Here is a 12,276-nt window from a genome sequence, read left to right as displayed (position 1 = left end):
ACAAGTGAAACAATTTGGCCTTGACCAAGGAGAAAAGGGCAGAGTACACATCTAGTTAAAGGCAGTGGAACAGACAAACATTCAGATCTATCTTCTTTGAAAAGTACATTAAAATAACAGGAAAGGGGAATGACCAGGTACAGTGATGCTTGCTGGTAACTTCAGCAGGAGTCTGAGTGAGAAGGATTGCCAAGTTCAAGGCCAGCAAACAAACAAGGACAAGGATGACAACAAAGAAAACCATCAGAAAGAATGTGGATGGTTTTCAGAAACAAACTCTAACACCAAACCAAAGTTTAGTCTTTGGAGAGGTCTCTGGAGCAGGGGACATGACACCAAGTCAAAGGTAAGAACATGACAGGTTGCCATAATGCATATGGTGATCTCAGCCCATCCTCCCTGACCCAGCTCCCAGAACACTGGCAAGCAGGAGGATCCCTGTTACCTTCTAAGCAGATGACTACAAACATTTTCTCTGGGGAATTTAACAAACTAAGATGAAAAACCTAAAGATACTAACATCCAGGTGTTTATTATAATAATAATAATGATGCTAGATAAATCAGAGAAGCCTACAATAAAACTGAAGAGGCATACTCTTCAGCAGTATGTAAAGGATTTAAGTGGTATTTAGGTATCCTACATTCTTACAACTAAATTCTAAATTCTTACAACTAAAACCAGTAACTCAGTATCACTAACATCTTAAGGGATAACAGAAAACACTCTATCCATGAAACAAAATCAGAGAAATAAAAGAAACAGCCAGAAAACAAATATAAAAAATAATTCAAAAAATAAAAAGTAATAATACTAAAGGTAAAAATCTCAAAAGAAGGGACAAGAAAAGGTTAAAAAAAATCTCTTGAGAAAGTACAAAAGACAAAAGTCATGCTTAAAGGAACTCCTGAGGTGATGGTAAGAGAGCACAAAGCCACCACTGTAGAACAGCTGGGCTAGGAAGCCTAGTGGAAGATCAGATTCAAAAGAAAGTTTTCAGATGTTAATAAACAGTTAATGGCTTTAAAAATACTAAGGAAATATTTATACAAATTCAGGAAGAGTTTAAACTTTAATTATAAGTACAAAGAAAATGTTAAAAGAGCAGGAATCATTGATGTCAGAGGCAACAAAATTTTGAATAGAAAAGAAAATCACAGCTACTCAGCAATATACAGTATTTGCATTATCAGAATACTGGCCCAATCATACTGTATCTCTATTGGAATAGAGAGAGATGTTACTCGTGTAAAAGAAAGCCAAACTGTACAATTCCACACTACAAAAAAAAAGTCCTGATTAAAATGGTTAATATGTGTCACAAAACAGGAAAAATCTTGCAACATTTATTAACCAATAAAGTATTAATACTAGAATACATAAAGTACCATTACAAACCAATAAGCAAAAGCAAAACAATCAGAAAATGGCCAAAAATGCTTCAAGAAGAATCCACAAATGACATTAAATAGAATCTAAATAGAATCCAAATGGCAATTTTTTTCATACAATGATAAGAGAATGTGAATTGGTGCAAACCATCAACTGTCTTCTATGTACAAGATACATAGACCTCTTAATCCTGTGACCTCACCCAGGGTTATATACTCCAGAAAAGCATGCACATGTACCCCAAGGTTCATATCTAAGAACATGCAGAGCAGCAATTTCTAATAATTGAAAACAATTTAAACCTTCATCAACAGTAAATGGAGGGGCTAGGGTTGTGGCTCAGCGGTAAAGCGCTCGCCTAGCTCACCTAGCACTTGCGAGGCCCTGGGTTTGATCCTCAGCACCACATAAAAACAACAACAACAACAACAAAAAATAAAGGTATTGTGTACAACTAAAAAATAAATATTAAAAAAAAAAAACAGTAAATGGAAACACTGTGGTATATACATACAATGCAGGAGTGATAATGAACACACTAAATGCAATCACATGAACGAACCTTACAAACCAAAGAGAAAAAAGTAAAAAAACAAAAGATTGCATACAGTAAGATTCTACTCTTATAGATTAAAAAATCAGACAAAACTATATTTCCTAAAGATGCATATCTGTAAACTTTTTTTTTAAAGTCCAAAGAACAATGATTACCAAACACACACACACACACACAGATCACAAAAGAGCTAAGTGGAAAGGAATGGGATCTCTAAGGGGCTTCCAGGTGGTGGGTACACAAGTATTTGCTTCAGTGTTAACACTGTTCATTTGTTTTACCCGCTTCTATAAATGAGATTACATTTCATAATAAGAAAAAAACAGTGCAATTCTGAGAAAATATATGATTAAAATACAGCATGATCAGTCATATTTAAAAAGTCATAGAAACTTCTGTTTAAATATGCAAGTCACCCTGTGCACTGTGGCACATGCCTGTAATCTGAGTGGCTCGGGAGGCTGAGACAGGAGGATCACAAGTTCCCAAGCGCAAGGTGCTAAGCTATTTGGTGAGACCGTCTCTAAATAAAATACAAATTAGGGCTTATGGATGTGGCTCAGTGGTCCAGTGTCCCCAAGTTTAATCCCTGGTATTCAATAAATAAATAAATATGCAAGCAAGTAAGCAATCCCTAGTACCCAATCAATTAGTCAATCAATAAGCAAGCAAGCAAGCCACATGGAAAGATTAGTATTAATTATCATCAAAGTGTCATGAGACAATACAGTAGGCCTATCCAAGGAGAGTAATCGAGATATAACTCCCTGTAGTAAGACACACGGACTCCAAGTATGGGACACAAACCACATTATTGTACAAACTTACTGGGATTGGGAGCTGCTCCAGAGCCAAATGCTGACTGATTAGGCTGTTGTCCAAACACAGGAGGCTGGCTGCTACTTGACACTGTTCCAAAAGTAGGTGGTGCAGGCTGAGACCCAGCAGAAAACAATGTTGTTGAAGATGATATAGATCCAAAGCTTGGGGGATTGGGCTGGCTGGCACCTTGACTCTGTCCAAATGTTGGGGTCTGGTTAGCACCAAATGCTGGACTGGCAGATGGTGCTGGAGGCCCAGTGCCAAATACAAAGGAGGACCCTGGAGGCCAAAGTAATGTGTAAATCATCAAGAGGGTCACTATGGTCAGTCCTCAAAAGATTCCATAAACCCTCAAAGTCCATCCTTCTTTTCAGATGCTTACCTTGATCAAAACAAGTTGTAAGTAATGATTGAGATTATAACTCTACTCTTATGTAGTAAAACAGAATCCACATAAACAGAGATTTCAATTAACATGAATGAAACTCCTCCACCTCATAGCCAAATTTTTTTGGTAAAGGGATACAACTAAAAAGATAAATCTCCTGGGCCTGGGGCTGGGGCTCAATGGTTGAGCACTCACCTAGCACATGCGAGGTGCTGGGTTTGATCCTCAGCACCACATGGAAATGAATAATAAGATACTGTGTCCAACTATTACTTAAAAAATATAAAGATAATCTTCTGCCAGAAATTCAATACATGAAGAAATAATTACTTGATGCTGTATATACATGTACATATAGCATTCATGAGAACTGAATAATAATAAAACCACCACCATTGATTACTTATAACTTGACATTTCAAAATGAAAACTCAGAAAAATTAATTAAATTCTTGCAAAGGTTAGAAAAACTGTTGCCAAGAATTAAACATACTCAACCTGAACACAATTTGTATACTATTCTATACAGTGAATGAGTACAACATCCCAGGCACAGATGACCAAAGGCACACATGCCACTGAAGAATGCTGGCAGCCTGCTATATTATTTGCTAAGAACAGACATTTTTGTATTCCAGCCAATCTAACTACACAATGTGTTATGTACCTGTAGTGGTTGTAGCTCCAAAGCTGAAACCAGAGGTTGCAGTACTATTACTGCTGGCTCCTGGCCCAAAGACAAATGGGGTAACCACTGTAGCTGTGCTGGATGTGGTTGCTGGTTTGCTATCCTGAGAAAACAGCAAAGACTGAGATGTACTGGATTCAGCACAGTTACCAAAAGCGGAGCTGCTCACAGGATTGCTGACCTGTCCAAACACAAAGGCAGCCACAGGTGGATTGGAGGAAGAAGTGGAACTACCAAATATGCCACCACCAGCTGAAGTTGCTGGTGTACTTGAACCAGAGGAATTATTGTTCAAGAAACTAAAAACTGGCTTTGCTGCTCCTTGATCTGTAAGACAAAATTAAGAAAACAACATTAACCCTTAAGTACAAATCATCTCAGAAGGCATTTCCTGCACTACAATCTTGGAAGTCAATAGTTTTAAAAAAAATAGAAGCTTGTATTTATATAGATTTATTCACAGAATGATCATCTATTAATTCTAAATTTTGAAAAATATCTTTTCTTTTATAGTTTACAGATATTTCCCCCCACAGGAAGGCTTTTGGCATTCAAGACTTAAAAAGTATATATATTATCCCTCAAATCCAAATATAAATTGATACTGTGTTTGGAGAACAATCCAGATTAGCTGTACTTTTGTATGTTTGATTTTGCAATTTATGTTGAAGTATGCAGTACAACAACTTCAATTTATCCAAAAGAATTGCTAGTTCTCCCAGCACTATTTACCTCTTACTAAACAATTTGCAATGCTACCTTTATATATACTGTTTCCTCTGATGTTACTGTCATTAGACTGTTTTCATTATTTAAATGTCACATACAGTTTCATAGTAGGACACCCCTGTCTGTGTGCCTGCCCTTCTCCCCAATATTTCTTATGTTATTTTCCCTTCCATGTACATTTCAGAACTAGCATAGCTTATATCAAGCTCCACAAAAGTTCCTCTAAGAATTCATGTTAAGGGATGTGGAGTAGCTACTCTCAGGAACAAGAACGTCTTTTATTCTGCATGCTATAAATTCCACTGATGCTATAAAATACAAAATTAGAAATGTTAGAAAACACAAATGAGACACGCTATACCACTATTATTAGTTCCATTAAAATAGGAGTTCTTAGAAGATGAGAACTTAAAGAAAACCTGATGGTTTTTATGTGGTGACCCTCAATACCTAATAGAGGACTTTTTACTATTTCAGTGTTTTGAGTTCCAATATTGCACACTAGTCAAGGCAGTTCACAGTGTCCTATGGGCATTAGTATGATTTATAAAAAGCGGAGCCTGTTGGCTCACTTTCATGTTGGCTAACAGGAGGGTGGTTAAAAGCATTTACTATAGTCTAGGGATTGCATGACCAAATTTGATTAGATCTGCTTTGTTCCTTTTCAAAAGAGTAATTTTAGTTATGATTTTCTTTGTAGGTTGCTTTTAAAATTCCAAGAAAATATCTAATAGAAAAAATTGCTTGCAACTATTTGATGAATTCCACATTATTTAGGTTCTTGTTTTGAGTATTTTCTAATTTATTGTTAAAAAGTGTTATTAATGGGTTTTTAAATTATACCTTGCATGTCTGAAAGACCTCTATTTCGTCTGGATAAATTCGGCTTATTACAGAATTCTAAGTCCAAAACCATTTTTATTTTGAGGGCACTGCTCTTTTGTTTTTTTAGTGTTTGATGCTGGCAAAGGAGAAATCTAATGTTACTCTGATACCTGTTTGTTTATGGCAAACAGCTTTTCTCTTTGGAAGCGTTCAGAGTTTTGGCTTTGGTGTCCTAAAACTCACTGATCTTTGTCAATTAGTATGGGCCTTTCCTTTTTTTTTTTCCTCCTGGTACTGGGGATTGAACCCAGGGCCTTGTGCATGCAAGGCAAACACTCTACCAACTGAGATATACCCTGAGCCCACCTTTCCATTTTTAAGACAGGTCTTTCTTTATATCTAGAAAAACTTCTCATCTTCTAAGAACTCCTATTTTAATGGAACTTACTGTAGATCTAGTTTATATCAATATCTATTTTTGCAATGTGTTCTGGGAAATTCCATTTCACAAATCTGATTATCACCTGTGTTCTTTCTGCTACTAAATCCATATAATGGCTTTAAGTTTAACAACCATGCTCTTTACTTTTAAAAATGCTATTTTTATTTCTTTTTCTTCAGGACTTTTGCTTTAGAATTGTCTGTTTTGTCAGGATTTAATTATATTTCTAGGCTGTGTTCCTTAAATGTCTGATGATAAATGTTAACTATTTGTAACTGAAGGACTTCACATAAAAATTATACAATATTTCATAAGCTTATTTAAAATACCTACTTTTCTAGATAGTATAATGCCAATTCTGGTTATAAAAGCCCAAGTAGAAGGCCCAATTATGAGGGAGAAAGACAAAGATACATTATTATGAGCTTTCCATTAGAGCTGTTATTTCTTAAAATTAGACCTGCAGTTAACTTCATTAGAATCATGAGGGTTTGGAGCAATTAAAACTGAAAATCCCATCTGTCCTCTATAGCTGGTACTCTATCAAGCATGTTCTATGTAACCATTCCTTGACCTACTGCATTTATGGAAATATTAAAGACCCTTTTAAAAATTTTCTAATATTTACCAACTGTAGTATTGGTTTGAGCTCCAAAAGCAAATGTAGACTTTGCTGGTTGATCAGATTCCTTCTCAGATGGTTTTGTCATACTGAAACTAAATGTTGACTTTGAAGAACTCTCATCTTTGGTTTGCTCTGAATTCCCAAAGGAAAACACTGGTTGACACTTCGGCTCTTCATTGTCAGCTTTCTTCCCAAAAACCAGAGAAGTAGAAGTGACGGGCTCTTGTTGCTTCTCTTCTGTCCTTCCCAAAACAAACATGGAGGCAGAAGGCAGAGAGGAAGGTTCCATGTTGCCAAAAGTGAACCCTCCCTTGGTTGTAGGCATTTCTTCCTTTTTAGCTTCGGTCATTTTACAAGTGAAAGGAGCCACTGAGACGCTCTTGGTTTCCATGGTTCCAAAACTGAAGCTGCTCTTATTCTCAGAGGTCACCACAGTTTCAGTAGCAGCAGGGGTAGGGTTAATAACACCTGTACCAAAGCTGAAGCCTGCAGGTGAAGATTTAGGCAGTTCCTCTTTCTTTTCTTGCTGCCCAAGATTAGACACTCCAAACTGAAATGAAGCTGATGAAGCTGGGTTGCTTGAACCAGAAGAAAGTCCAAATTTAAAATTATCATTCTTACTGTCTTTTTTAACTTCTTCAGGTTTAGAATCTGATGAAACTCCAAATTTAAAATCTCCAGTAGGTTTAGAAAATTTAAAGCCTTCACTGATGGGGTTTATAGATCCAGAGTCAGATGATACACAAGGCCCAGAAGATGATGGGATACCAAATTTGAAGGACGTAGTTGATGGATTCAAAGACGAAGATGATGTGCCAAAGCCTTCAAAAATATAAAATGCCACAAAGACACTGAATCAATGCACTCATCCTTTCACAATGTAAACATTAAAAGCCAAAATGACATAAAAACAACTTTGAAAAGGCCTACTTTGAGGAGTATTACCAATGGTAAAATAAAATATGAACCAAACTGACAAATACTCAGTATAAAACTTATATCTCAATCCTCAACTATACTGATCTGCCACTTTCCATCTATGGGAATGGCAGAGATCAAAAAGGTTTGATAAAGTTTTTAGTGGTGGTGACACTGGGAACATCCAACACTCTATTGTAGATCAAAGTATAAACCAGCACGAGCAATTTGGGATGAGCAATTTGTCAATATTTAACAAAAATTATACCCTTTTACCCCAGATATTCTATAGCTAGGGCTTTGTTTTAAAGACAAACTAACAGGCATGCAAAATAACACGCAGTCCAAGCAACTGCTAAAGAATGAAAAACAAATATGTCCAAAATAATCCATAATAAATCAAGAAGGCAGAAAGAAAGTGAGGTAAACAACTTTTCCTTACAAGGTAGAGGGAAATCAGAACACATCAAATAGGAGCGTGTTTGCTTAGAATGGGTATAAAGAAATTAGAAGATTTTAAAAGGGCCACAGCTATCACCTTTGGGAGGATGAAGATTTGGAAAAATAAAAAATAGCAACAAGAGAGCAACTTTTCACTGTGAACCTTTGTCACAATTTCCTTTTACCTGTAAATGTTCCTTACTTGAGCATTTAAAAAATTTTAGCAACAATAAATAAGAAAAATTATATGACCTGAAGCAATATTCATAAAGATATAGTATTAAACTGAGAAGATCAAAATCGGTCTCTTGCTGCTTTCCTACAGCTGAAGAATCTAAAAATACAGTGCAAGGTTCAAAGAGAACCATTAAAAGGTGCTAAGATATGCATATATTACTTATCCATGAGTAAATTTTTTTAAAAAATCAGCCACACTTTTTATAGGCCCTCCTCCTCAGATCTCCCCCTTAATGATTACCCACCAACCTCACCTTTCATTAGGAGAAACTCAATTGGAAAACTACATGAGAATCTTAGGCAAGTAAGTGGCCATATACCTACTCTCTAAACTACTAAATAATACTGACAGAAAGCTAAAAATAAAGGAGCCAAAGATAGGAACTAATTACTTCTTTCTATGGGCAGATTTAGAATATGGTGGTCACTGAACCACAGGCAGAGAATGTGGTAAAGTAAATGTGGAGCAACAGCTAAAACATGAGGTTAAATGGCATGGAAAACAGTGATCTTCCAAATCAACCAGATGCAATGGTTTTCAAAATGACAGTGGTATTTCATTAGTCATCCAATTAAATGCTGACTGTGGCCCCCTAAAAACTAAAGAGAACAGAAAACACCAGGGTACTTCATATATACCAGAGGGAAGTATTATTTTGTAAAAATGTTATTTCAATCATATAGACAAATATGATGTGGGTACGATGAGTCAAAATATAAAAGTTCATATCTAACTTTGATTTTTCAGTCAGAAGAGTTTGAAAGCCACCAGTCTGAAGCAAATTAGAAAATAAGAGAAAGCTTGGGTTTTGTTTGTTTGAGTACTGGGGACTGAGCCCCTGGGGCATTTTACCACCAAGTTATATTCTCAGCCCTTGTATTTTCTATTTTGAGATAGGGCCTTGCTGAACTGCTCAAACTTGAGATCCTCCTGGCACAATTATGGTACTCTTTTAATTCCTCCATATTCCCACCTTGTCAAGATTAAAATCTTGCTCACCTTGTCAAGATTAAAATCTTGCTCACTTCTCCCTGACTGGTCCTTCTGATATTAAAATTTCTTTTTTCCCCCAGGTTTATCAAACTTTTGACTGAAATGTGTACATGATTAACAAAATATTCAAGAGTTCATTTTCTGGGTCATATGCTGGGGAACCAAAGCCCAAAGCTATATTACCTATATATAATAAGGTTGTAGGTCTGTATAAATAAGATTCTGTTAAATAAGAGTCGGAAAACTCATCTAGAGAGTTAACATTTAAAAGCAACAACCATGTAAACGTATGATTATTTAACAATGAATACCACCATTGCGGACATCTATAATGCACCAACTTTAAAAAATGAAAAATAAAAACACTACTCTCTTTCAATAACAAGAGGTCATTACCCAGTTGCAAAGATATCTCACTAATGATCTACAACTAATTTGACTTAATAATTCAGATGTATGTGAATTAAAAAGATCTAAGGAAAATATTCCATTTTATATGAATTTAACAGAGAATGAATAACTTTTTAAAAACTTCAGCTGTTTGTAAATACTGCACTTTAAAACAGCATTGTAAAGAGGCATTCCATTACCTTACCTTTAAACTCAGCTTTCGTGCCTGGTTTTGCACTTTCACATGCAACACACTTGCTAGAGTCTGCTTTATTCTGGACTAGGCACACTTCACAGTCCCAGCTTCCCTCAGGTTTTTTGAACTTGTCCAATCCTAGGCAGCCTCCCGAAGACAGAGAGACAGACACAGTGCTGCTACTTGAAGCAGGTATTGAACTTCCTAAAAAGTAATAGGGAAACTCATGAAAATTTAACTACATTGTATCAGCATCTTAATGATATTTTTAAGTGTTCAATGTTTATTAACTTCTCATATTAAGAAACCGAATATGCCAGAAAAAAACTCTAATGATCAGCTTGCTCTAACCTTGCTTAGTGATGAATTCCTTAACCTCAAATTTGAATTGTTGTGGTTAAAAAAAAAAAAAAAAAAAAAAGAAAAAACAAGTCATGCTCACAAATTAAGAGGCTAAAAGGACAATGATGGCTAGCTGGGATCCTGAGGCAGAAGGATCCCAAATTCAAGGCCAGTCTCAGCGATTTAGACCCTGTCTCAAAATACAGAACAAAAAAAAGACTGTAGATAGGTAACAGTTCATCAATAAAGGGCCCCTGGGTTCAATCTTTAGTATTGAAAGGTCAATTTCTTAAATAGCAGTGTTTTTAAGACACAAGATGCAAACTATAGGCAATACCCTAACACAAAAAATACACAGCCATATACCATATTCATTGTAAGATCTCAAGGCACAAGTCTCCACATTTGAAATGATTGTTTTTGCACAGAAAACAATCATCCACTTTACAATTCAACCCTACACTCCATTACATGCTGACCATTTAACACATTTATTAAACACCAGAATATAGTTGGGTTCTGGGAACATCAAGTTGAGTAAAATAACATTTAATTCCTAAGGTAGGGGAAAATTAAACTCATGGCAGCACCATCATCAAGTGATAAATGACTTAAAACAAGTGTGCAAAGAAGGAAGAAATGAAGAAGAAGCATGGAAGGATTCCCAGAGATGATAATTACATTTTTTAAGCAGAACCAGCATGTTTATGGGTAAAGTGGCTTGGGAAGAAGGGCTCACCCAAGCACAAGGTATGAAGACATATAGCAAGAGAGCCCAGCCATTCCTTCGACCACCACCACTTCTCTAAATGGTTGCAACTGTTGTCGATTCTCCCAGTTAACTGAATAATTTCTATATTGTATAGGCATGTTCTGTTTTGTTCTCTTGCCAATACAACTGCTCCCTGGGTTCCATTTCTGGTCCACTGTCCTGTCATCTACTCTAGTGGTCTTAGACACCAAAATGACAGTTTCTTAATCTGTACCTGCTTCCCACACTTCTCTTCTGAGCTGTCACTGTAGTCTTAGTTGGTGGTTCTGCTAATCCACTTGGTTAGTATGTCTAAATGGCTCCTTCTCCTTTAAATATTTCTCAAATTTATTTCAATCTTTCTCTGACACTTCCACTATTCTGGTAAGTTTCCCCCTCATCTGTTGTTGAAATCCATTCTCCTCAGAGGCAATTACTGTCATGCAGTTTTGTTTTTCCTCTGACTGTTCCTTTAAAAGATTAACTGTGCAAGTTTTATTCCTACCACTTCCTAAATTAGCAGTTTGGGCTGTCTTCTCTATTTACTCCACTCACCTCTATTCCCATGACTTTGATAACTTCAAATAACAAAAGACTCCCTCATCTTATCTCCAGCTCTGAGGGTCAATGATCCATATCAGCATATCCAAAGGGCTCACATGTATTTGATGTCAACATCAGCAACTTGAAATTAACATGCCTTCCAATGTACATTAGTTCTATATCCCTCCCTCCTAGATTTGATTCCCTTAGTACACACAATCATTATCTATTGCATGTTATTCATAGGACTAAGAATATTAAAAATTCTATTGGCATCAAATCCATTAACCAAAAACCCAGAGTGATTTATCAAAAAAATACAAATTTGAGTCATTCCTGTGGTGAAAATGATCATTCGTCATTTTCTGGATAAAGTTCAAGTTCTTTTGTACCTCTATAAGACTCCTTTGTTCATGGGTAAAAGTTCACTTACTGAGGATTCAAAGTTTTATTACTCTTTTGTCAACTTAATCAATTCTGGTTTCCTCAATGTATCAAAGACTTTAGTAAGGAGATGATGCCAGATGGGAAGAAAAAGATATTTCGGAATGAAGACTCTGAAACCTTAGTGTTGTAGTATCCGGCATGAATTAGAAATATGGCTCAAGTGCTGAGGCAAAGAGTGTGGCTAGTAATGCAGCTTCATTTTACAAACACAAAAGGAGGAGCTGGGGCTATAGCTTAGTGGCAGAACGCTTGCCTTGCACATGTGAGGCACTGGGTTTGATCTTCAGGACCACATAAAATTAATTAATTAATTAATTAATTGATTAATTAATTAATTAAAGGCAAACAAATAAAATAAAGACATGCTGTCCATCTACAACTATACCCCCCCACACACACACACAAAAGGACACATCCATAAGTAACACAATAAAAACAGGAAGTATAACTGTCAGAACATTCATGTTCTATTCATATCTATATCATGTTCTATTCATATCTATATCACTATATCTGTATCATAAAATTATATACTAGTATTACAAAACAA

At 36.0% G+C, this 12,276-nt stretch overlaps 1 protein-coding gene across 5 annotated transcripts in view; it reads right to left on the bottom strand.

Moving 5' to 3' along the window:
- The window catches only part of NUP153 (nucleoporin 153), a 64,717-nt gene that overhangs the window by 4,133 nt on the left and 48,308 nt on the right, over positions 1–12,276 (bottom strand). For 4 of the 5 annotated variants that reach the window (XM_081295726.1, XM_081295729.1, XM_081295727.1 and 1 more), the window contains 4 exons: positions 9,653–9,847; positions 6,471–7,289; positions 3,826–4,173; positions 2,777–3,049 (listed from right to left, as the gene is read on the bottom strand). In XM_081295726.1, the coding sequence (XP_081151852.1) occupies positions 2,777–3,049; positions 3,826–4,173; positions 6,471–7,289; positions 9,653–9,847 (1,635 nt within the window). The remainder of the gene's footprint in view (positions 1–2,776; positions 3,050–3,825; positions 4,174–6,470; positions 7,290–9,652; positions 9,848–12,276) is intronic. The other variant, XM_081295728.1, reaches the window with a different exon arrangement.

This window comes from Spermophilus citellus (genome assembly GCF_964194105.1).
Source record: "Spermophilus citellus genome assembly, chromosome: 5".
In the NCBI taxonomy this organism is placed as follows: Eukaryota; Metazoa; Chordata; class Mammalia; order Rodentia; family Sciuridae; genus Spermophilus; species Spermophilus citellus.
The sequence above is the reverse complement of the archived record's forward strand: the minus strand, read 5'-3'. Positions and strand labels throughout refer to the sequence as shown.